This window comes from Polypterus senegalus, chromosome 1 (genome assembly GCF_016835505.1).
Source record: "Polypterus senegalus isolate Bchr_013 chromosome 1, ASM1683550v1, whole genome shotgun sequence".
Lineage (NCBI taxonomy): Eukaryota > Metazoa > Chordata > Cladistia > Polypteriformes > Polypteridae > Polypterus > Polypterus senegalus.
The window spans coordinates 102,212,951-102,237,682 of NC_053154.1; the positions used below are offsets into that span (position 1 = coordinate 102,212,951).

The 24,732-nt window shown below is 38.1% G+C and overlaps 1 protein-coding gene across 4 annotated transcripts; it reads right to left on the bottom strand.

The window, feature by feature from the left end:
• Positions 1–3,169: 3,169 nt before the first annotated feature.
• Positions 3,170–22,522, bottom strand: atg13 (ATG13 autophagy related 13 homolog (S. cerevisiae)). Of its 4 annotated transcripts, none has more exons than XM_039754672.1 (18): positions 22,351–22,522; positions 21,677–21,758; positions 21,280–21,360; positions 20,567–20,686; positions 17,017–17,063; positions 16,782–16,922; positions 16,579–16,619; positions 14,751–14,847; positions 13,958–14,056; positions 13,450–13,543; positions 7,897–7,995; positions 7,416–7,508; positions 6,974–7,113; positions 6,691–6,811; positions 4,693–4,770; positions 4,353–4,466; positions 4,081–4,209; positions 3,170–3,993 (listed from the first exon to the last, which is right to left on the bottom strand). In XM_039754672.1, exons 2-18 carry the CDS (start codon positions 21,743–21,745, stop codon positions 3,916–3,918), a joined length of 1,641 nt encoding a protein of 546 aa, XP_039610606.1. In that variant the 5' UTR covers positions 21,746–21,758; positions 22,351–22,522; the 3' UTR covers positions 3,170–3,915. The 4 variants fall into 4 exon arrangements, with proteins under 4 accessions (XP_039610606.1, XP_039610601.1, XP_039610616.1 ...); XM_039754667.1 differs by having other exon boundaries at positions 22,243–22,522; XM_039754682.1 differs by lacking the exon at positions 7,897–7,995 and having other exon boundaries at positions 22,243–22,522.
• Positions 22,523–24,732: the final 2,210 nt, after the last annotated feature.

A 24,732-nucleotide genomic window follows, 5' to 3' on the forward strand; every position in this document is an offset into this window, starting at 1 on the left:
AAGTTAGAGATAAGTTCATTTCTTTATATTTATATATATTTTTATTTTGCTGCTGCTTTACCAACTAGAAGCACTTACTTTAAGTAAAGAAGAATCTTTGAACCTGGAGACGTGAAGTATACTTGAAAAATAAAATTCTTAATTTCAGAATATTGTGTAATTACCTATTGTAGAATTATGCTACCAAAAACAAGTTATTGCTTTGTGTATGTGACAGAGTAGAGCTTTTCACTCAGTGGGTACTCAAAATAGCTTAAGTGTTCATTTGATGAGAATTCAGACATCTCTAAACTGATCTCCATCCAGCAATTCTAAGTTTAGACTCTACTTTGTATTGTGTTTGGCCTACAGTTCTAAAAACTTTGGGAAACAACACACAATCTGGGCTTTAGTTATAACCACTGAGCTTGAGGTGATTTCAGTGTCGGATAAGAACTTGGAAGTTGATTTTTAGATCTCACTCTTAGTTACAGTCCGTTCTACTCCTTTGACAAATTCTCTAATTGTTTTGAATAATAAATTCTAAACAGATTTTGCTCTCTTTGAATATTTTTTTAAATCAGAAATCACTAAATGCTAAATTATTTTTTATGTTAGTGTTTTATGTAAGAAATAAATCTTAAGAATAAAAGTAATTGTGTTATTTGCATAAGCATTCAATCACATTTTAGTATTTTATACATTCTTTTGCAATAAGACCAGCTTTAGGTCTTTTGGGAACAGTATGCCCTGACCTTGTTCACTGTTCTAGTGGTTTTGGCACATTTGCTCCAAGTTGCTTAACTGTACCTATGGTGTTGTTTTTTTTTTGAGGTATGGGCCATACTGCACATGTCTTTCAACACTTTGGCAATAAAGGTCTATCCTGATCTCATCTGATCTACAAACCCTTTTGTCACAACACAAATGGTTCACTCTCATGCTTTTCAGGACATTCAGATGGACCTTCACGTGTCTTATTTTTATTTTATTCAAGGCTTCTTTTTTATTCCCCTTTAATACAGGTCCGTGTGATGCAGAGCTGTTGATATGGTTTTCCTGATGCTCCTATTCTCCAGTCTCAGCAACTGAACTCCTTTAAAGTGCTTGTTGGCCTCTCTGTTGCTCTTTTCACAAGTTGCGTTTGCTCAGACAGTTTTTGAGGGATGTTTTCTGGGCAGCATTTGAATGGTTTGATGTAGTTTTTATTTCCTGTTAGTTGAACCAAGGGGTCTCACTTGACATCCTAACACTTAGATATTGTTTTGTACTTCATAATTTATTATCTCTCACTTATTTGGAATGCCCTTCAGTCATGATTTTCACTGCCATTCTTCATATTAACTGAATGATGATACCTTAACTGTGATATTTTTATGGGAGTTATTTTAATGATTCGCTAATGAAGGCCAATTGTATAGTAATTTTCCACTTGCTAAGCAATCTTAGATTTGATCAACTTTATTAATCCAAGGGGAAATTTAGAATACAGATTGAATACTTATGCAAAAGGAATATTCTAACATAGAACAATGTCACAAAAAGTGTTTTGATATAAAAATATCACAGAGAACAAAATTTTACTGTTAAGATAATTATTCAGTAAAATTTGGGAATTGGTCAATGGGATGAATATTTTTGCACTTTTGGTACTATACACTAAATGTCATCCCATAACACTATATACTTTTCTGGTCCTTAATTAAAAATAAAGTCATGCCAACTTTCTGCTGTTTCCAATTATTATTGCTTTCACATTGCATTTGGAATTGTAACAAAGAAAGTGTGCCAATTGACCAGGCATTTGCAAAAAGGGTAAAAAATCAATAGCTATGGTTAACACTAACACTAGTTAAGTGTTGTCCTGTCCCTCATGGGAGATTTGGAAGGCTCAAGGGGACAGTATACGGTTTTCAACAACTTGGTCCACTGCCAAAGCAAAGCTGGCAAATATCTGAGAAAAAATACTACTAAGTGTACCTACTCTTTAATATCTTCTTTTCCACTGGCTATTTCATGATCTGGGGTGTCACCATAGTGAAGCTGGATCTCTCTCTCTCCCATCACATTCTATTTCCAGTCATCTCCTTATTACTCCTAAACTCCTGAATATCCTTCTGTAGCACCTGCTGCTGCTGCTGCTTCTTCTTTCGGCTGCTCCAGTTAGGGGTCGCCACAGCAGATCTTTTTCCATATCTTCCTGTTGCTCTGTTACACCCACCACATTCATGTCCTTTCTCACCACATCTATAAACCTTCTCTTAGGCCTTACTCTTTTCCTCATGCCTGGCAGCTCTTTAACATCCTTTTCCCAGTATACCCAGCATCTCTCCTCTGCACATGTCCAAACCAACGCAATCTTGTCTCTCTGACTTTCTCTTCCAACTGTCCAACTTGAGCTGACCCTCTAATGTACTAATTTATAATCCTGTCCATCCTTGTCACACCCAATACAAATCTTAACATCTTTATCTGGTTTTTAGTCTTCATCTCTTTCCCCTAGCAGCTTCATCTCTAATACTCTCCTTAGCACACTGCTTTCATGTTTTCCACAAATGCCAAGTCCACTGGAGTCTCTCTATTATCTTTTGCAATCATTTTTTACACTGCTAAATTCACGTTTTCCATTTAATCCATTCTGTTCATGCCATACACCTGTCTCAACATCTTCATTTCTTCAATTTACGTTCTTTCAATCTCCAGTCTGATTGTTCCTTCTCTTTCTGTATTATGCAACATTGCTGATCTCGCTGCCATATTATACCTTTTTCCATTTACTATTGCCGTTATCCTTTAATCCTTTCAATTTTCAATTCTTATTCCATCCATTACACAACACAGTGTATTGATTGTTTTATGTTCATATCATACTCCATGTATCTCTGCACTTCTAGTACCTTCTCTGTTCACGCACTTAAGATTATCTGCAAAAAATATTCTATTTCATTACTTCCTTGGCGGTCTTGTATTACTATAAACAAAAATGGGTTCACTTGCACTTTGAACCCCTATTTCTGTATCACACACTACTGTACTTGCTACAACAAACATGCTTTTAATAAGTCTTCTGTATTTCCCAGATACCCCTTCCTTTTTCTTGTTCTCAGTCTTCAACAGCCATTCCACACCTTTCTCTCCGAGTAAAAGTGAACTAATATGAGAAAACAGCAAACTAAACAAAGCAGCAGACTCAAAATTAATATCCAATTTATTCTTAACCATTTTTGAGGTTTGCAGTAGACAAGAAACACAGATGTCCTGTTTGTCTCATTTGTTGAGGATAACCAACCAGCCAACCACAGCACGCAGAGGACAAATAAAAATGGGACTATACATTATCTGTGGAATTTATCTGGAGTGCCTTAGAATTATGCACCTCACTTTTTATCCATTCAGTATCTGATATGAAAGTTTTCTAAGGCTGAATTGGATGTTGGTTGAATGTCTGGCATTAGGGAGGACATTGTGGAAAACTGGCAAAATATACTTCTTATACAAACTGGCACTTTACTGTCTCACAGAGCAGAGTCACTAAGTCACCAGGAGAAGGACAGGCTCACTTGCGTGAAGAAAACTAGGCAGCTCATTGCCAACTAAGAAAAAAAAAAAAAAAAGGTATTTTATGACCACAACTCTGTCCATCTGCTTTGCAAAAAAGTTCCACTTAAGGGTGAAACATTTACTGGATGTCCTTGGAAGTCCTCCTGCACAGCAGAATGAACAAGAGGTTTTGAAATGCAATCTTCTTACTTGGTTCCACACAAGAACGTGCAACAGTCTTCAGCAGGCAGTCACATACTGCTAAGGATTACATAGCTGTTTAGTTCAGACAGTTCTGCCTGGCTAAAGAGACAATTTTTATGACTAAACAAGCAAGAAAGATTCATGATGTGTGATGAGAAAAAAAGTGAAAGGAGAACATCTGGGTGGTTTCTCCTATTGAAGGGTGTCTACAAAAGCATCAAACTCATCAATATTCTTCTCATATAGAGCCAGCTTCTCTGGTAAAGAATCCTGGACAACAGCAGGAAAAAAGAGACTTGAAATAACCAAACATGGGTAATACAGCAGTAGCCCAGCAAAGTTTTATAACATTCTTACCAAATCTTCTGCCATTGACTGTGCACTCACATCCACAGACAAGCTGCTCAGCTGAGGTGGATTCTGGAACTCGCGATAAAAGGTACCTAGATCCATGGGAAGGAGGTCATCCTTGGAGAAGGCAGGTTTCTGCAAAAGAGGAAGAGAGCAACAGTTTATGCTTATGACATTTAATTAACAGTTCTATCCACTTCCACTCGTTAGCTTCACTTAGGGCTTAACTTAAATTTTTTTTTTTTTTTTTTTAATAAAAATGGTCACTTAGCTCTTACAAAGTCCACCATTACAAAGTCATCTTGTGTCTGGCCGCTGCTGCCACTGGAGCCATCCGAGTGCAAGCTGCCCTGAAGTGGGGACGCTGGAGGTGGAGAATCATTGGGGTGGAGCTGGCAAGAAAACAAGTCTAATGACCAGTGGGATAAGGGTGCTGGATTTGGGGCTAAAGCCCTTAATTTTGTGTGCTCCAAGCAATTACTGCACTAATGCCAGTACGGCAGACAAAACTAGCCTTCAGCTAAACATACAAATGAAATTCATATTTGTACACGTACAGACTCAGCCATTCATAATTTCATTTGCCAGGTAAAGAACAATCATCTGAATATATCTCACCATGATGTCATTCTCCTCCAAGTCAAATTTCTTTGGTGCAAATGCAGCAAAGGGAAGGTCCAAACTGGCTGTAGTGACCTGAAAAAATAGTGGAAATTATAATATTCAAAGGAAAAAAGTAATTGTTATTCTCATGACGAAAATTCAGTAAAAGATGCTAAATTTCCAGCCTTCATCAAAGCAGACAACAATGATAAAACATCTTACTCACCTTTTCTTATCAGTACTGGAATTATTATTTACTCTTTGTTATTAAAATAACATTAAAAGCACAGAGCAAAAAAAAAAATACCTGAGAACACAAAATTGTGCACTTGTTCCAAGCTGAAACAGTCATGCAAACAAAATTAGGCTACATTAGGTGATAATTACTCTATATGAAATACTTTTTTTCTTGTTTTAACTCTCAGACTGTACCTCTAAACAATGACTGTAGCATTTGATAGGTTTTCCTTTGATTTTCACTGTGTTGAGAAATTTTACACATGTGCACTACTAATTCCTTGTGAGCTAATGCTATCCCCACGCAATAAATGAATAATGTTTACCGTGGCTTTATTACATTCAAAATCAAGTCAATTGTGCATTTTAAAGATCCAACAGAAAATGCAAGAAAGGGACTTATGAAGGTATGCCCACCTGTAAATTAAAAAAAGGGGGCAAGTAAGAACTATTACAGAGGATGTCAGACTGCGTTGTACCTACCGAGTGCAGTAAGGTGTGGAAAATTGGAGTCTGGTAACTGCAAAGTTAAATGGAAAACTGCAACAAAGAGCAAGTTTTATGTGTGTAAAGCTGATGTGAACAAGTCTGTGATCAGAACATCCTCAACTGCATTGTTTCAGACAGAACTGAAAATGGACTAGGCCAGGGGTTCTTAACCTGAGGTCTGTGGACCCTTAGGGGGTCCATGAGGGTCGCATAAAAATTAACATTTATATTCACTATTCACTATACAGCCTGGTACTGTTGATTTAGAGTAGCTGTAGTAGATCTGTTTTAATTTACACAAGAGGATTGTATTTCATAATTATAATGAGTGGCCATTACTTTTTGCATAAAAAAGTAGTTTTTTTAAAGATTAATGTTTAATAATACTTTGTGTATGTAATATATTCATCCATCCATCCATCCATTATCCAACCCACTATATCCTAACTACAGGGTCACAAGGGTCTGCTGGAGCCAATCCCAGCCAACACAGGGCACAAGGCAGGAAACATACCCCGGGCAGGGCACGCGCACACACTAGGGACAATTTAGAATCGCCAATGCACCTAACCTACATGTTTTTGGACTTTGGGAGGAAACCCACGCAGACATGGGGAGAACTCCATGCAGGGAGGACCCACCCAGGTCCCAAATGCAAGGCAGCAGCGCTACCCACTGCACCACCGTGCCGCCCGTATGCAATATATGTACAAGACCGTATGTAATATATGTACGAGACAATCAAATCTTCACAAAAAGAGTACACTATATTCATTGCATGCAAAGTTGTGTTTATGTGAATATTTCAGAGGAAGGGGCCCATAGATTTCATCAGATTCTTAAAAGGGGTCCGTGACTCAAAAAAGGTTAAGAGTCCCTGGACTAGACAAAGAGTATGGCACTTGATGTGCTGGGAATGTTTTTTTTTCCTATAGGGCTTGAATTTGCTAGACAAGATCTATCCATGATATGATGTTGTGTGTACTAATGGAGATTATTATGTAGTTATATTATTTTTTATAAATGCACTTAAGTTAAACTGCTTTAACCTATGCTGTTTGTGTCTGTTACTTCTTACAGTTTAGCCAAAAGTTGCCTGCCTGCCCGTTTCTTTTTGGGTGCTTTGCCAATGTTAACTCCCACTACCCCCACACCATTTCAAGTAGCTTTGCAACAGGGTATATATCCATGTTCGCCTGGGATAGGAACAGCCTATATGAACACATTTTGAATGGCATGACAACAAGGGCAAAGACTTTGGTGGAACACTACAAGTCCTAGTTGTACCTGAGTGGTAGGTTTGTTGACAAGTGCCCCTACTTTTCTTATGAAGGTTGCTTCTAAGGCATCAGTGGGAGAGCTGCTCTTTGTGTCATTGCTCCGAGTCATTGCTTCTGTTTCTTCACCACTTCAATGGACGAGAAAAAAAAAACCAAAGAAACCATTATGAAGCAAGAAAAACCCAGTGTCACAACACTTGTGATTCATACTACAATATGGCAGCTGTCAGTAATTCTACAGACATTTTGTGTCTTTTATCTTCTTTAAGTTTAATAAAGTGGGGAATCACCTGCTGGAGGGTGTTGCTGGTACATGTTGAGTCGTATCAGCAGTATTGCATGTTGAGATTTTTCCGTGGTCAGCAGGTGTACCATGGGGTAGTTGCACAGGACCAAGTGGAACTCCACCATCTTTGCCTTGATTCACAATCTGAAAATTGGAACAATGGTAAAAATAAATGGAGCACAACACAATAATGAGTTGCAAACACATTTGGGAGGTATTGTAGAAAATGCTTTAAGAAGACATTTAGCAATAAAAAAGTATCTTGCAGAGGGCTGTTATTATTTTATGGGAGATTATCCCACCTGCAGTGTTTGTAGTTCTCCTTAGATTGCCAGACTATCCAATCATTTACAATTAAATTAGTGGAAGGAAAGGAGGAGGCGTCTCTTAGGTTCATTTCTGACAATCTAAGTGCAGACGGAGCATCATTTAAGCACTGCCTTTACCTGGTGTAGATGAGTGGCATTTAACACGGCAGGACATAAAAGGTCCGTTGATCCAAGTGTTGGGGGCTGATAGGAGAGACGAGAGCTACACAGCTGAGAGAGAGAGAGATAAATAGAATTGGGGTTTGGAGAGGCAAGGAAGTGAGAAGATGGTGGAGTGGATAAGAAGTCACATGAGGGATGGAGAAGAAGTGAGGATGGAAGCATAAACTATTCAGTGCCCTGTGTCAAGTGCTACTTTGCTACCTTACTCATGCAACTAGCTACAGTTTTATAAACAGTTTCTCAAGTTTCCTAATTTATTCACTATAAATTTTGTTGCTATCCTCATTCAGACCCCAAACAACCTCATCCTGTCTTCAATGAAAGCTAAATACTGAGGGATACCCAGAGGCTGAAGCTTACACAAAACAGGTAACTGACCAGTTATGCTACCTGCTCTGTGCATAGAATGACATTTACAGTGATATTCAAAACTCACTTGGTGTGAAAAAGCCAACCCCATCATGGGGACCTTCAGAGTGTCCATCACAGCAGGTTTGGGGTTCTGTAACTGTGTCTTAGTAACAGAGAACACACACTGTACACAGTGGGACAAGACAGCAACAGCAGAGAAAGAAAGAGAAAGAGGAAGACATGGCTTAGAAAATGAAAATTGCATTTTTGGCACCCCATTCAGAGATCCATTCAGTCCTTTCTGTTGCCATGTTCAGAAGTACAGTCCTTCCTCACTTACTCTTAAAGAGGATGCAGTTACACATGCAGTTGATGCTACCGATTACAACTGTAAAAATCTCTCTTTCATCACTCACAGGCACTATCATTTGTTTAATGCTAAATTCAAAGATATTGCTTATATTCTATTCATATAATTTCTTAACTGTAAACTACAAAGATGTTAGTTAGTCATTTATTGTTCATAATCTACATTTAAAAGGCTCCATCAATCTCCATTATTTTAGTACTCTTAATACTGTATTCAAGAAGCCGAACAATCACCCAATACCATGACCAAAGACAGCAAGTGTGATCAAGTGATGTCTGAGGTGCATTAAAAACAAAATACTTGTTCTTAATCCTACTTTTTGTAAAAATTGATTGATTTGTATGGAATGATTGCAATAAAATTAATAACATTTCAAAAAAAAAACCCTACATGAAGCAGCTAGGTCCATGAACGTGTTAATATGAATATAAGCAATCATGGGTGGCACAGTATCATACACCTGTTGGCACTGGAGCAGTACAGATTCAGTAAACGTTTATCGAAGCATACAGTATGCATGTTCTCTCTGTCTTTGCAAGGGCCTTCCTCGGACTACTCTGTTTTTTCTTCCACATCCCAAAGATGTTTGTGTTAGGTTAACTAGCAATTCTGAACTGGCCCAATGAGAGCGTATATGCGAGAAGACTCTGCAATGACCTGGCACTCTGTCCAGGGTAGACACTTGACTTGTACCTAGTTTTGCTAGGATAGGGTCCAGCCTCTTTTGTGACCCTGAATAGCAATAAACAAGTTTGATAATATTATGTTATTTATTTGATCACTGTTAGGTGTTCATGCTTATAAAATTAGACACTCAACAAGTTGGGTGCTGTGGACACAGTCAACTGCCAACTGATAAGGTCAAGGTTTACATTTTTTTGCCCCTTTTTAACAAATTCTTCCCAAAGAAAAAAAAACCTAAGCTATTGTGTATTTTAAGGCTAGCTTTACTATCAAAAAAACATAACACGCAGATCCGTCCCTCACCAGTTATTACAAGTTTTTGGTAGTTTCCATTACATCTATAACCATTGCATTTTAGTATTTATGTTGCATTGTAAAGCTAAACACACACTACTAAACAGCAAATTTCAAAATGTAGCATTCTGTATAATAATTACTATTATTATTTCTTTGAAAAATCCACATCTTTGTTTCTATATAAGTGAACAATAAGTCACTGTTTTGGCTACCATACTATAAATGTCCTCATGAACGATAACCTATTTTTCAAAATACTGACATGCTCGTATTCATCATCCAATACACTGACAAGAAAACACGTTCAATATAGTAGAAATATTAAAATATTATAGATCTTTGTATAGATTTTAAAAATAGATGCACAAATTAGATTTTGAAAATAGAAGTACAAATTAAAATTTAAAAAGTATCTCACTCTCTTGCACTCCCTGGAAAGGTCTTCAGTTTCATGTTTTCTCTGTAATGTGAAAGGCTACACGGTATATAAATACTCAACTGCAACTTGTTCGTAAAAGGATTGTCATTCATTCATAATGATCAAAAAAGAGACTGTCTCCTCTTTGTCTAATGATTACAGCAGCCATGCCACATGGACTTAAGAAGCGGACTTCCACCTGAAATTAAACATGTTTGAGCCCGGCCAGTACATGGATTGGAGATCATCTAGTTAAAGCTTGGGTTGCTGCTGGAAGAGGTGTTGGCAAGGCCAGCAGGGGGACACACTCTGGTGTGTGAATGTGGATCCCAATGCTCCAGTACACTGATAGGGATAGTGTGCTGTAAAAATGACACTCTCCTTCAGATGAGACCTGAAATTGAGGCACTGGCTCTCTGTGGTCATAAAAGATCACTGGGCATTGTTCGTAAAGAGCACAGTGTAACCTGGTGTCTGGGCTAAATGGTCCTTCTATGGCTTAGCATTTCTGGGCCCCGACTATCCCCCAACTCTAACTGGCTCTCTATCTCTCTCACCACTTCACCACCCAATTGCTAATGTGTAGCGAGTGTACTGGCACAAAAATAGCTGCCGTCACATCATCCAGGTAGATGCTACACAATAGTGGTGTTTTAAATTGCTCCCCACTCACTGTGTAAAACACTCTGAGTAGTGAGAAAAATACTATACAAATGTAAAGAATTATTGTTAGTGTTATGAATTATTAGAAAGCAACATAATGAGAAAACCTGACACACAACAAAGACCAGTATAATAGGAAGTCTAAACATAGGATTCTACTTCATTAAGAAAACAGTAGTACAATAAATAAGGATGTTCAAACTACCACTATGCCCATGTCACTATTTAGTTAAGAGACATTGTTCCAAAAATCTCTTCCAATTTATATTTTTAATCCAGTCCAGGCCTCTATTTCAATAAGGTGACTCAGTAGACACCTCTGCTCAAAATTAAAGAGGTTTAATATCTAATATATTTTGTCAGACCAAATCATGCCTAATTTAGAGATGCACCATGCTGATCTCTTCTGCAGACCTCCTAGAGATTCTGTCTTGAATAATTAGAAGAACTGCACACAAAACTCCAAATGTAGTTGTCACTGTCACATTTTAGATTTTAACCATATGGGCATTTGTTAATATTAAACCATTTTAACAATAATTTTATAATTTCACTGGCATTTTACCTATTTTTGTTGATTACATAGGAATAAGAATGTTGTGCCAAAGTAAATGCGTAAATCCTTTTCAGTTTCCTTCCCGTATGTCAGTGTTGCCCATCTTGTATTTTTAATTCATGTTTTTTTATGTCAGAAGGAAGCACTTTATAATTGTTGGCATTTTCCAACAACTTTATAGTAATTATTATTCTGAGGGCACTTTGGCATAGCTTAAAACATCTAAAAGACAATTTAACAAGGGGCATTTTGGTAGTTTGTATATGATAGAGGCAACAACAAGATTTGTATGTCACTTTAGATTTGCATTCAAAATGAAGACTGTTTTAATCAGAAAGTGTATAATGCTTAACATTTAACTCAAAACTACATTACCTTTGACTCTGCAGTTGCAAAGCATTTTACTGAATAACAAATGTACGTCATTTCTAAACCAGAAAGATGGAGATTTTTTATATTAGTAGGATTTATAGTAGGATCATGTGACAAAATTAACCCATATGAAACATGCTATGGGTCATTTATCTCTTCTTCTAAAGCAATAACAGAACTGCATAATAACACCAATGACACCCAATTCATATTGAGAAAACTGACAGCAGTATCTTTCTTGGTTTTTAGGTGAGCCAGGACCCGTCTCTCTGCTATATAAATTGGCCAAAATGATTCCCTTATATAGCAGGGACCCTGTTTACTGTTCTTGTCTAAAACAAACCAGCTTTGCCATTTTCATGTATGTCTTAGCTAAGTAATGAGGCAGCACCTTCACACAATGCTCAGGTTTATTTTAAACAAAGCTACTACATATATTAGACGTTTAGGTAGCATAGTGGACCTGATTTAAACTTCTAGCCATTTAACTATATGGAATTTAGACAATCTTTATGTCTGCTAAGTTGTGTTTTTTTTACCCCAATAGTCCAGTTTCCTCCCACATTTAAATGCGGCACATGTTTGGTTAACTAGAGGGTGTAAACTGGCCCCATGTGAATGAAAATACCCTGCAATGGGTCCTGCCTTGTTTTTGATAATACTGGGATCGGCATTTGGCCTAAAGGGACAAAGGAATAAAAAAATGTCAGATCAGAACATAGAATGATATGTATAAAATATAATAAATAAAACTATAAGCAGATGCAGTGGTCCTGCATACAAAAGTGGTGACGCATGAATAATAAATTGTAAAAAGTGTATGATTTATTGGATCTGAGTGAGGTTGTATATAAAGGCTGATAGTGTCGGGCAAAACCTCCACAGCAGCAACGGACCCTGAAAGGCATCCTGTGACACATACAACCACAGTTTGGTCATCCAGGGATCCAAGGAGGCAGTGGTATACAGGATAAAAATGAAATTTTAATTGCTACCACAATGTGTTCCCCAAACACTCCATTAGAAACAAACGGTGCAGACATCACGCATAGGTTGTTGGGAGAATGCAAGTTGCTTTGGCAAGCAATGTGTTTTTGGAGTATGGCACCAAACCTTCAAGCCAAAAACATGCTATAAATGGGGGCACGATTTCCTGGATATATCATGTTGGGTCAAACACCACTTGACAAGCATGGGCAATTGTCATCAGTGATAAGTGAAGGTGTCACAGACTATGCTATTCAAAAATGTCATCCAGAAAGCCATCCAGCATTAATTCGACATAAAGGATAAAACACTATTCAAAGACCCCAGTCCACGGCAGACTAGGTGGTTAAGCCAAACACCAGTTTAAACATAATGGGCAATGATAATAATTCAAGGATACCATGAATGGAGTGCCACTTCTGTGAGCTGTCTGCCTAAGGTCTGAGCTATAACCAAGTGATCCATGCTGGATGAATCATTTCTGCAGACGGTGGAAATCACTTACACCCTGTTTCACAATCCACCAATTCCCCCATGGTATTGTACCACCAGGCCTCCCCGTCCCATTGGGAATAATAGCCTTCCTGCAATAATCATCTCCAGCTTTGTCCAGCTCTAACATAAATTCTTCTGACGTGTGTTGGATTGTACAGGAGTGACCACTTACCCACATGAATAATAATCAAACTCACCTAAATGAATTAATGACTAAAAACATACCTGTCATTATTGGCATACTTCAGCAGAAACTTAACATGGTGATTTTAAATTTTATAGGTGAAGCTAAACACATGGATTTCTTTGGTTGCAAAAATGAATTATTTTAAATTAGAATAAGGCTTTGTGCACTCTCATCCACTCCCGATATCCCAAGCATTAATACTGTCGGTCACTTTTGACACTATTTAAAACCCCTTCTTTTCCATTTCCCTGATGCCCACAACCCAATTTATAAAATGTATTTAATTTCGTCATTAATATACTTCACTCAACATAGCTTGTTCACCGATCTGTTCTATCCCACGTTTACTTCCAGTTCTTTTCAGTGACTTTGAGTCTCAATTTTGCACTTACCTATATTTAATATCTACTTCAATATCCCATGCTTATGTACTTTGGTTGTTTTTTTTTTTTGATTCCGTTACCTTTTTCCTCACTTACTTTTCCAGAGATTTGTTCACCGACTTCAATCACCACTAACTTGTTTTTCCCAACACTTGCAGAAGTCTTATCAATACATTCACTTGTTAACTCCAGCAACAGTTAAAATTGACTGAATTAATTTGATCACCTGTGATGGAGGAGAGGTAGAGAATGATGTTGTACACACTTCCTGTGAGTCCTCAACACCAGGATACTCCAGGACTTCATCTCCTGCTGGGGTCCTATGAAACAGAAGAATGGTTAGACTCAATGACCAGTAGAAAAAAAACTTACAGCTCAGCATTATAATCAGAAAACACCTTTTCCATATTATTCTCATTATATAAGACATGAGGCCAGTATTTCCAATTAAAAAGAATTCTTTAATAAAAACAAAGCACAAAAGATATGTATATTTCCTATCTTTACTAGGATAATACATGAACTTTTATACACCAACATGGCACACTTGTCAAAATAACTACCAAAAAAAAAAACACACACCAGCAATTTCAATTCTATTGCCATTATTTCATTTCATCATTTTAAATTGGTGATGAAAGCTGATGGACAAGACTATTTTCAATTTGTTGATTTATTTTCTAGACAAAGAATACAGAGTACCAAATAGAACACTGAAATACTTGTCCGTTTACCTGTAGGTACAGGGGTGCATTGGTCCTACAGTGACAAAGGGCCGGTCTACAAAGTGATCAACAATAATTCCCATGATTGGTGCACCACGCTCAAATTGCCTGCAACAGCATACAAGACTGTGTTACTCTGGAGAATTAGGAGAAGCCTACAGAGAGACAAGAAGGCCCGTTAGTAAACTGAATAAAAGGCAACATGCTTTAACTGAGGCTCTGTATACCACACCTTTTGTTTCTTAAGAAGATTAATAAGGTTTTGACCAATTATGTATGTAGGGAATTATGTGCCAATTCTCCAGGTATAATCATGCCATTCTCTAGTTATAATCCCATCCAGAATAACAAATCTTGCATACCGTCTCTCTTCCTCCTCTCATTTGATTTTTATAAAATACCAAATTGTAAAACAAATAATACCTCTAGGTTTTGTAATAATTAGATGCTATATTTGACAGATCAACAGATTACCTACAGTCCATCCGTTGGTTATCACCATGCACTTCTATTTGTACTATGCAAGCAAAGGCTCTGAACCAACTACAGTGATTCTCATTGCTTTACTTACTGTATTTAAAATGGAAAAGTTGTTTAACATTCAGACGGTCTTTACCCAAGCCTGTCAATAACCTACCCTTTGGATTTTCTTACCAGTCAACAATAGTTATGGTGGATGGACTACTGTAGAATTGCTTCCGAATGATCCCCACCTAAATGCGTGCTTCTTACACATCATTTCATGCTGGCTCACTGTAGATAATTAAAAAAAAAAACAAACAAACAAACAAAAAAAAATCACCTGGTTGACATGAAGGCAAGATTAGTTCTATATGCACAGGACAAGGTGATGGTCCCAATTGGTGTCCCAACTACTCCAACCCGTACAGTTTGGAAACCTGCAGTGAATAAGACGGGACATCAAACTCTAAAAAAAATCTAAAATGTTCTTGGTTCTGATTACAGGCATTTTTATTAAATGATGATAATGGAGAGCAAAGTATCCAGACCATGATAAATGATATTGCAGAGTATGCAAAACAACAGCGTGATATTACACTGTCCATTTGATGTGATTCAACTCAATAACTTAATTATTTTTTTTTAAGTTCCTGTGAATTTTTAAAGGGGGCATACTGGGGGGGCCATATTGACTATTATGATTATTTGCGATGTTCCTGTTCATTTTACTGTGTTCATTAACATCAAATGGCTGCCAAAAATCACCCTTAACTTGAACTGCACATCTTGAAGTCAGTCGGAAACTGGACAACAATCCTGCAATAAATCACTGTAATTCACTTGTGGCAACAGTTCTACAGACTACAAAATAGTGAAATTTCTTTCAGTCCTTAAATGTGATGTGCCTTCCATGTAAAAGATGCAAATTGTTTTGAGACACAAATCTGTCACTGCCTTTCTTCTATTAAGAAGTTCTTTGAATTTTTTAATTATTTATTGCTAAAAGTTATAGTCTATTAGTGCCCACACCCCACCCACAGCTCTAGTCAGCTATCAATGCTACCCATTTGTAAAACTGTTTTTAGGGGAAATATTGAAAGGGTAAAGATTTCTAGTAACCCATGTACACCAAAATATTTTTTTTTTTTTAAATGAGTTGAATTTCGAATTTACTCAGAAAAAATGATAACTTTGATGTTTTAGTGTTCATATTTTGTTGTCTGTACATTTTAGACTACACCATGATTTTGTGCAAATAACTCGCAAGTGCTCACTCTCTGCTCCATGAGTGCCATAAGTACAGTAGTCATTCTTGTTAAATGCGACAGCGGACAGTGGCAACGGTCGGACATAAAAGTAAGGACTGTACCCTGTACCTGTGATAACACTACTACATACTTCAACATATCAACTACACGTCACTGTAGTTGTTGCAACTGCTAGCTGCAATATGCTAATTGGGCCATATTTTAGACATTAGTGACCTGTGCATGGATTACCTACAAGTAAAAAAATAAATGCAGTCAACGACCATGCCAAGTCTGAGTAAATGGTTAAGAATGCTTCAGTGGTTATTTATACTAGAACATTAAACTGGACTTTAGTACACAAATGAGAAAAAATATTAAGTACTTAAAAAAGCTGAATTTTAATATATCTAATTGATGATAAATACATGTCTCTCTATTATAATAAAAAAATCTTGGATCGAGGCGTGATCTTCTCGGAAAGACACTTTGACGTCCCACAAGAGACACTTTAATGTCCTGCAATACAAGGCAGTGAGACAAAAGGACACCTGCTGTACAAGCTTTTAAACGACTGACGTGCAGTGCGACAAGCTGAACACACAGAAAGCCAGCAGCTGATCTGACCACATCTCCTTAGCATGGGTTTAGCCCCCCCCTTCACAACCCGAGCAGCAGAGACACAAAGTGGCTGGTGCATAGCGCACCCCTTGGAGGTGATGGGTGAGTGAAACAAGCAGGGGGCTAAGCCCCCTAGTATTTATATATATAAAAAAAAAAAAAAAAAGTCCACTATGTCATGCTATATATAGACTTGCATTGTTGGGCTTTACACAACTAAATTGACAAGTACTTTGCTCTCCTGTAAATAGATTAAAAAAAAATAAATAAAAGCTATAAAGGCAGAAAAACCATACTGACCCTCACCAAGCACTGCTAGCTGTACTTCTCCAAAGTAAATCCTAAGAAAGAAAGAAAGATTAAAATGCATCAATACAGAAACAAAGTCTTCACATTTAGTGGAGTACATGCATGCCTTTCAGCTGTCCTCTATGTCCCATGTTTTACAGCTTGTACTTTATTACCGGCAGTCTAGGAGAGAATGATCCGATCAACTACCTTACCTGTAAAGAATAACATAGTCATGTCCCTGCTTTCTTGACAGCTTGTATGCAGGGGTAACTCGGGTAATGGCAAGCAAAGACTTGAGAAGTAAAGATAGCCTGTTGTACACTGTGTATGACACTTTGATATCTCTGTCACACCTATAAAATAAAGAAGGATGCACAAGGACAACAGTGAATTCACCATTTCTTGGTCAGTTGACTGTAATTCAAATATTGCTTTCTTTAAACTTACTTCTCATTCACCTCCAAACACCATGTTTCCAGTTCCATGGAATCACCCTACAATACAAGGAAAGATAACACCTTTAGCATCCAAAGTAATTTAACCTACTGGAAACGAGTGCTATGCATATGGAAGAAAATTGAAAATAAAATGAACATAAATTTAACAGTTATCACACTGCACACTAAATTAGTCAAATCTGCAATAACACACTGCTAACAAATGAAACACTGCATGTTTAAAAACCATCTCTTATACAAAACACCATGGGACTGAGCATTTTTCACATCTACATTATGTCAATGTTGCTCAAATTAATTTTCTTTGGTGAACAGAACCAAAACCAATCACTAGTCTCTATAAACATTCATTCAGTAATATGGTACTTTGTTTGCAGAAATGTCAGTTTGAAGCGAACACCTGAAATTCAAAATGAGAACACACTGCACTGTGAAACAAACATTTCTAACCTTCGGTTATTTAATTTACTGTCTTAATGATCTGCTATTATCAACACTAATTGAAATGAAAACTTCACTGTATTCAATATGTCAAAGCACTATGAATGGAACATGTACAGTATCTCACAAAAGTGAGTACACCTCTCACATTTTTGTAAATATTTTATTATAACTTTTCATGGGATAACACTGAAGATATGACACTTTGATACAATGTAAAGTAGTCCGTGTACAGCTTGCATAGCAGTGTAAATTTGCTGTCCCCTCAAAATAACTCAACACATAGCCATTAATGTCTAAACCGCCGGCAACAAAAGTAAGTACACCCCTAAGTGAAAAATGTCCAAATTGTGTCCAATTAGCCATTTTCCCTCCCCGGTGTCATGTGACTCGTTAGTGTTACAAAGTCTCAGGTGTGAATGGGGAGCAGGTGTGTTAAATTTGGTGTTATCGCTCTCACACTCTCTCATACTGGTCACTGGAAGTTCAACATGGCACCTCATGGCAAATAATTCTCGGAGGATCTGAAAAAAAGAATTGTTGCTCTACAAAAAGATGGCCTAGGCTATAAGAAGATTGTCAACACCCTGAAACTGAGCTGCAGCACAGTGGCCAAGACCATACAGCAGTTTAACAGGACAGGTTCCACTCAGAACAGGCCTCGCCATGGTTGACCAAAAGAAGTTGAGTGCACATGCTCATATCCAGAGGTTGTCTTTTGAAAATAGACATATAAGTGCTGCCAGCATTACTGGTGGGAGGTCAGCCTGTCAGTGCTCAGACTATAAGCCGCACACTGCATCAAACTGGTCTGCATGGCTGTCATCCCAGAAGGAAGCCTCTTCTAAAGATGATGCACAAGAAAGCCCGCTAACAGTTTGCTGAAAACAAATTAGGACAAAATGGATTACTGGAACCATGTCCTGTGGTGTGATGAGACCAAGTTAACCTTTTTGGTTCAGATGGTGTCAAGCATGTGTGGCAGCAACCAGGTGAGAAGTACAAAGACAAGTGTGTCTTGCCTACAGTCAAGCATGGTGGTGGGAGTGTTATGGTTTGGGGCTGCACGAGTGCTGCTGGCGCTGGGAAGCTACAGTTCATTGAGGGAACCATGAATGCCAACATGTACTGTGATATACTGAAGCAGAAACTGGGGCGCAGGGCAGTATTCCAACATAACGACCCCAAACACACCTCCAAGACGACCACGGCCTTGCTAAAGAAACGGAGGGTAAAGCTGCTGGACTGGCCAAGCAGGTCTCCAGACATAAACCCTATTGAGCATCTGTGGGGCTTCCACAAACGGAAGGTGGAGGAGCGCAAGGTCTCTAACATCCACCAGATCCGTGATGTTGTCATAGAGGAGTAGAACAGGATTCCAGTGGCAACCTGTGAAGCGCTAGTGAACTCCATGCCCAAGAGAGTTAAGGCAGTGCTGGAAAATAATGATGGCCACACAAAATATTGACACCTTGAGTACAATTCGGACATTTTTCACTTTGGGGTGTACTCACTTTTGTTGCCAGCGGTTTAGACATTAATGGCTGTGTGTTGAGTTATTTTGAGGGGACAACAAATTTACACTGTTATACAAGCTGTACACCGACTACTTTACATTGTATCAAAGTGTCATATCTTCAGTGTTGTCCCATGAAAAGGTATAATAAAATATTTACAAAAATGTGAGCGGTGTACTCACTTTTGTGAGATACTGTAAAAACAATGTCAGACGACAAGATGTTATGGAGCTCACTTGGCTGCTTCTTGTACTAGTGTCGCACAAAACATTTTTACTAATGCAGTCATCTGCTGATTTACTGCTCCATTTGGGACCAGTCATTTGGCTGTATGGTGGTTACAAAGTATAGAGGTCTTTGCAGTTGAAGCTCAGTGGGTCTGGCGTGGGGTCACCAGTATGCATACTTTAACTGCCAGCACTAGCAACACAAACCGGTATTCAAGTGTCGATGATCAAACACTTTTGAACTGCAGCTCACTAACCCTCCTGCACACAAGTTTGGAAGTGCCACATAGATGTGCTCCCGAAACTCCAAAGGGGAACTGCTTATCGTTCATATGTCGGTGCTTCTCAGCTATCAATACTTCATAAGAGAATGCTCATGTTGGGCAGTGGAAGGGATTGCTGCTTCATAGTTCCAACAGACACCAATTATGTGGATTTTATCTATGTCTGCATAGATTTTTACCTGAGGTGTTCCTCCACATTCCACAGAAGTTACATTTTATGTTGTTAACAGACTGCTCTAAACTACACCATTTGCATGAGCACAAAGCAGAGGAAAAGAGTCCCCTCTTTGTGAATGGCACAAAAATCCAGAAAAACCAAATTACACAGTATGTCAGTATGGCATGCATAGTGTGGCAACCCACAGGCATATATGTTAGTAATTAGGGGAGAAACCCCTCAGTTTGTATCCTGGAGGTTATTATATTTTATACTGAGAGTTGCCTACATTTTACTATGCTGCCAAGTTATAACAAATGTTGTTCAGAGATTTTTCAGGTAATGAAGACAGCAGTTTCAAGGTAGGGTAGTTATGCTTCCCATTCACAATGTTGACACGTAGATTTGTGTATGCAAATGGATTTCACTTTACTCTATACACATGACAACAATGATTTTATAAATATATACACCTATTAACTCTAACCAAACTTTCAGGGGAGACACTGGGAAATGAAATCAACCCCCTTTGGAAGGAATTGTTATCCAGTATCTTCATCCCAAAATTCAAAAATAAGTATGTTTAAATATTATAGTATACTGGGGCAGCCTGGTGGTTACCCTGTGCCTGCATGAGTTTTCCCTCCAGGTACTTTGATCTTCCTCCCACAACTCAAATGTGTGCACACTGGGATGACAGTTTCAATAAACTGCCCCTGTAAGTAAGTGTGCGCTCTGCTCTGACCGATAGCACACTGTCTAGGGTTGGTTTCCACCTTGCTCCCATTGCTGTGAAGAAAATTTCAAGGTCCCTAAACTCTAAATGTGTATTCATGGATCAGAAAATTAGCAATAAAGAAATTTAACTGGAAAAAAGAAAAATCTCTTGTTTATTTAACTGCAGATTACGTACCTCTGAAGTTTTAAGAGAGACTTCCACACACATTGACCTTCCAATGCCAGGCAGCTGACCAGACAGCGCTTTTTTGGCTTCATGGGTCACTTCTGGGATATCTTTTATTGCTAAATTGAACTAAGAAAAAAAAATGTAAAAGTTACAATTAAACTATATGTTACAGAAAGTTATAGTGCTAAATAATAATAATAATAATAAGGTAATAATGAATTACATTTATATTGCGCTTTTCTTGCTACTCAAGAGAGCTTTACATAGACAGAGTGGAACCACTTCCACCACCCCTCATGTGTAGCACATGGATGATGTGATGGCAGATTTTATTACACCAGTATATTTACCACACATTAGCTATTAGGTAGTGAAGGGGTGTGAGAAATAGCAGATTAAAAGACAGAGGATGATTAGGGGGCAGAATAGATGAGGCTGTGATGGCCAATTTAGCCATAACATCAGGATAAACCCTACTCTTTTCAAAAGATGCCCATAGAGAGTCAGGACCTCTGTTTTACATCTCATCCAAAGGATGGCACCACATTTACAGCATAGTGTCCCAGTCACTGCACTGGGGCATTAGGATCTACATACAGACCACATGATAAGTGCCACTGTTGGCCTCACCAACACCTCTTCCATACATGTACGATCATTTAATAACCTGGATTTATTACGTGTAAAACCATGTGAATTCCTGCAGCAGTTCTGCTTACCCAGTCTGATCCTGTGGGGGAGGAAGATGACCTGGTACAAATCTTCTCTCCAAGTCGAGCCTGAACAATGACCTGTACAGTCTGATAAAAAGAGAAACATAAAATGGACAGAATAGGTAACATGGTGCAGTATTCCATGGTTTATCTAAGGAAGCAAGTTTCCCTGATCATACTACTGGGTATTTAGCTTCTCATCTACTCAGTTTTGATCCCACTTATGTCAGTCATTGAGAGCCAAAGCCCATACTGGCATCAACCAACGCTGGAGAGGGCACCAGCCATTGTAGAGAACAGTCAGTCACACTGAGCTAATGTAGAGGTGTCTAACAATCAATTAAAATACTATAATCTATCTAACATGTATACAAGGGAGGTATTCCAATAAATAGAATATTACCTTTAGAGCAAAAAACTTGATAAATTTGTCCAGGTCCTTCCTATCCTGCAGATTTAGATCAGCCTCCATAGTGGATGGAAACCTTAAAATAATAAACAAAAGAGAAGGGCTCAGATCCTGTGTTAGTGACATCATTCGTCAAAAGTGTCAATAAGAGGTACTGAAGCTTGGAAACTGAACTGTGCCCTACTGACCAGGCTAACACACACGTCAGAGTTAAAAGTAGCGTAATAACCACCAGTAGCTCTAGCAGTCTTTACATTGCGCAACTAATGCCATGCTCTGTGAAATGAGGTTTCACAGTGAAATACTACGCTTACAACACAGCATCTAAAACATAAACTGACTGCTGAAATTAAGCAAAAACATCAAGCACAATCATTAACTTGGTATTTCTCTCCATTACCGGAAACGATACTGACCATATTCCCCGATTCGCGCTGTTTGCCCTGGGCTCATCTGGGGAACCCATTGGGACTGGAAGCTAACAGCAACTACGAGATAAACAGTTCTTCCCACAAAAGACCTCGGTTGTGTATGCAAAATGCGTTAAGATTCTGTCATACCCTGCCTGTAGCTCGTGTCGTCCCCCAGCCGATTAACACAAGGATACCACAAGTAATGAAGTTCAGTACCAGCGGCCGCTGGAAGGATCCTGCCAGCCCGGTACTCACTCAGCATTCCTGACAGCTTTTGATGCCTGTGCCGGACATCCGGCTACACTGTCGCCACTGACAAGTGGGCTTAGTGGAATCTTTAACAATCCGGAGAACGTTGCGTTTTAAGAAAAGACGACGCTTCCCGTCAGCCTCGTATGTGTTTGTTTTCATCAGGTCAACCCAAGTAAATGCATTCGTCCTGGAGAACCGAGCAGCACATTCGACAACACGGAAACAACGCTATCACCTGTGTAACTAAGAAAATGTTAACTGCAAAAATAAAAAAAATATTTTAAAAAAATATATAAAATTGTTCGTGCGATTTTTGGGAAAACATACTCATGTTTTTCAGAGCTCCAAACATCAAACCGATTGTCGAATCTGTTGACAAAGCACAGTGCGAAATCGCTTGACCGGGAAGAATGGGCTTGGATTGCGCTTTGTTGCAACTGGAATCGCATTTTTTGACAAGTGAAGTCGCACTGTTTTGTTCGCTGTGTGTATCGTATAAGTAGCAAAAGACACTCATAAAATTAATCACATGAAATTTGTCCGCGATGCTATGACTTGATCCAAGCTTTATCAGTATTTGTTGGCGGATGTAATGAGTTGCCTCACTTTATAAAGGAGAATGTTTTGGATTTAAAAGATAAAAGTAGAGAATACATCACCACATATTGAGTATTGAGATTTAAATAGCTGTCCTCACTGATTCTGTTTCTATGATTTAGTCAAATAATTTTCTATTTCTATGAGTTAGTAAAACGAAGTCAACTTTTTTTTTCCAATGGGTGGCACTTTTTCATTTCATTTTATAATCCACTTCATCCAGACCAGGGTCGCAGGAAGGTGGAGTATATCCCAGCCAGCATTCTGCCTCACAGATCCAGTGTCAAGAAGTTGTCCATGTGAAGTATTCATATCTTCACTGTATCTGTTTATCTTTTCTGCTCACACCCCCAAGCATTTAGGTTAATTTGTGATTTCAGTTTGGACCATGATCTAGTGTGAGTAGGCCTTCTGATGGACTGGGACCTTCTGTAGGTCTGTTCACTTCCTCACAAACCTCCTCAAACAAACAACCCTGAACTGAGTTAAACATGGATTAGACGAGATCAATTATGTTCTGAAAGACAGAAAAGCTAGTTAGGGAGAACCTTGAAATGTAAAGTATTATCTTGCACATTAAGGACGATTACTGCAGTGACAACATATGATTAGTATCAGTGTAATGTGGCTTTATATACAAATGTATTAATACTGTGGTCATTAATGAAAGAAAGCAGCTTTTTAACCTAAATGCTCTGGAAAGTTTGGACATTTTAAAATATTTGCACTTGGCTGCGTTCTTTTTCAATTTGGGGGTGGGGTTTCTTGACCCAAAGAATGAATCCACATTTGGAATTTTTTTTTCATTACGTGAATATGTTTGTAATTCATAATTTATTTGGGCCATTTCACTGTCATATTTATTTATTATGGGGTGGCAATATTTTGTCTCCCGTTGTACGGATCACTGCCTGCATTGTTAACAGTTGTTAATTCTACAAATCCCCAACTTCATACTAGACATTCTGAATATTGATTGAACTTTATGGCTGCCCAGAATATATCATCCTTGCCTGCCTGGTTTTACACTCATTCATCTCAAGATAGGTAGATTACTAAGATCGTATGCCCTGTCAGGCCTTTATGGAGTTTTAAATAGAATGAAAAAAAAACTGAAATGATAAAGAAAAGAGATATGGCCTGACATATATGTACTTGTTCCATATCAAAATAAAAAAAAAAATGAAATGGTAAAGAAAAAAATTGCTTTTTTCCAGGTCAAATTTTAATTGTTCCTCCAAATGAATAAGGAAAAAACAAATAGGTTAAACATTCATTGGAGTCCAGCTCTAGCTGCAGGCTGTCAAATAAAAGCAAACATAATAATATATAATTTGAATATATATTACTGGAAGGGAAATATAATTACAGTGTTATGATATGGTATTGTTCTAATTTTGTTACAGCTTATTTTCATACTTTTCCCTCCATTTACTGTTCCATGCTATTGCTTAGACTTGAGTAGAATCTTATTTTGAAAACAGGTTTTCATTTAAACTTTATTTAAAAACGTGACAATATTCTAACATCTTCATGCAATGCCATTTTGTTCTCGTTATGTGCTCCGCCAGTTTGTTTCTGCACTCACCATGTTGCTCGGCTCTGATGGCAGGAAGTGATCAGCACACAATAGCAGAGGTCAGTAGCTATGAGGGTCACTTCAGGGATATTCACGTTTGTGTACAAAAACCTTAGTAACAGTGTTAGCATGTTGTTACTAGAACGTTCTTGTTATAACTTAAAGCTTTGTTTTCTTTTGACTTTTTTGACTTGATTTTGATTTGTGCC

Bases quoted from the DNA above. Each gene is read 5' to 3' on its own strand.
- atg13 (XM_039754672.1), bottom strand. From the start codon at position 21,745: ATGGAGGCTGATCTAAATCTGCAGGATAGGAAGGACCTGGACAAATTT. The intron at 7,996-13,449 runs GTGATCAAATTA...CACTGTGTACAG, and splicing joins CTACCTCTCCTCCATCACAG to TGTGTGTTCTCTGTTACTAA. The intron at 6,812-6,973 runs GTGATTCCCCAC...CGTCCATTGAAG, and splicing joins CCAGCAACACCCTCCAGCAG to TGGTGAAGAAACAGAAGCAA.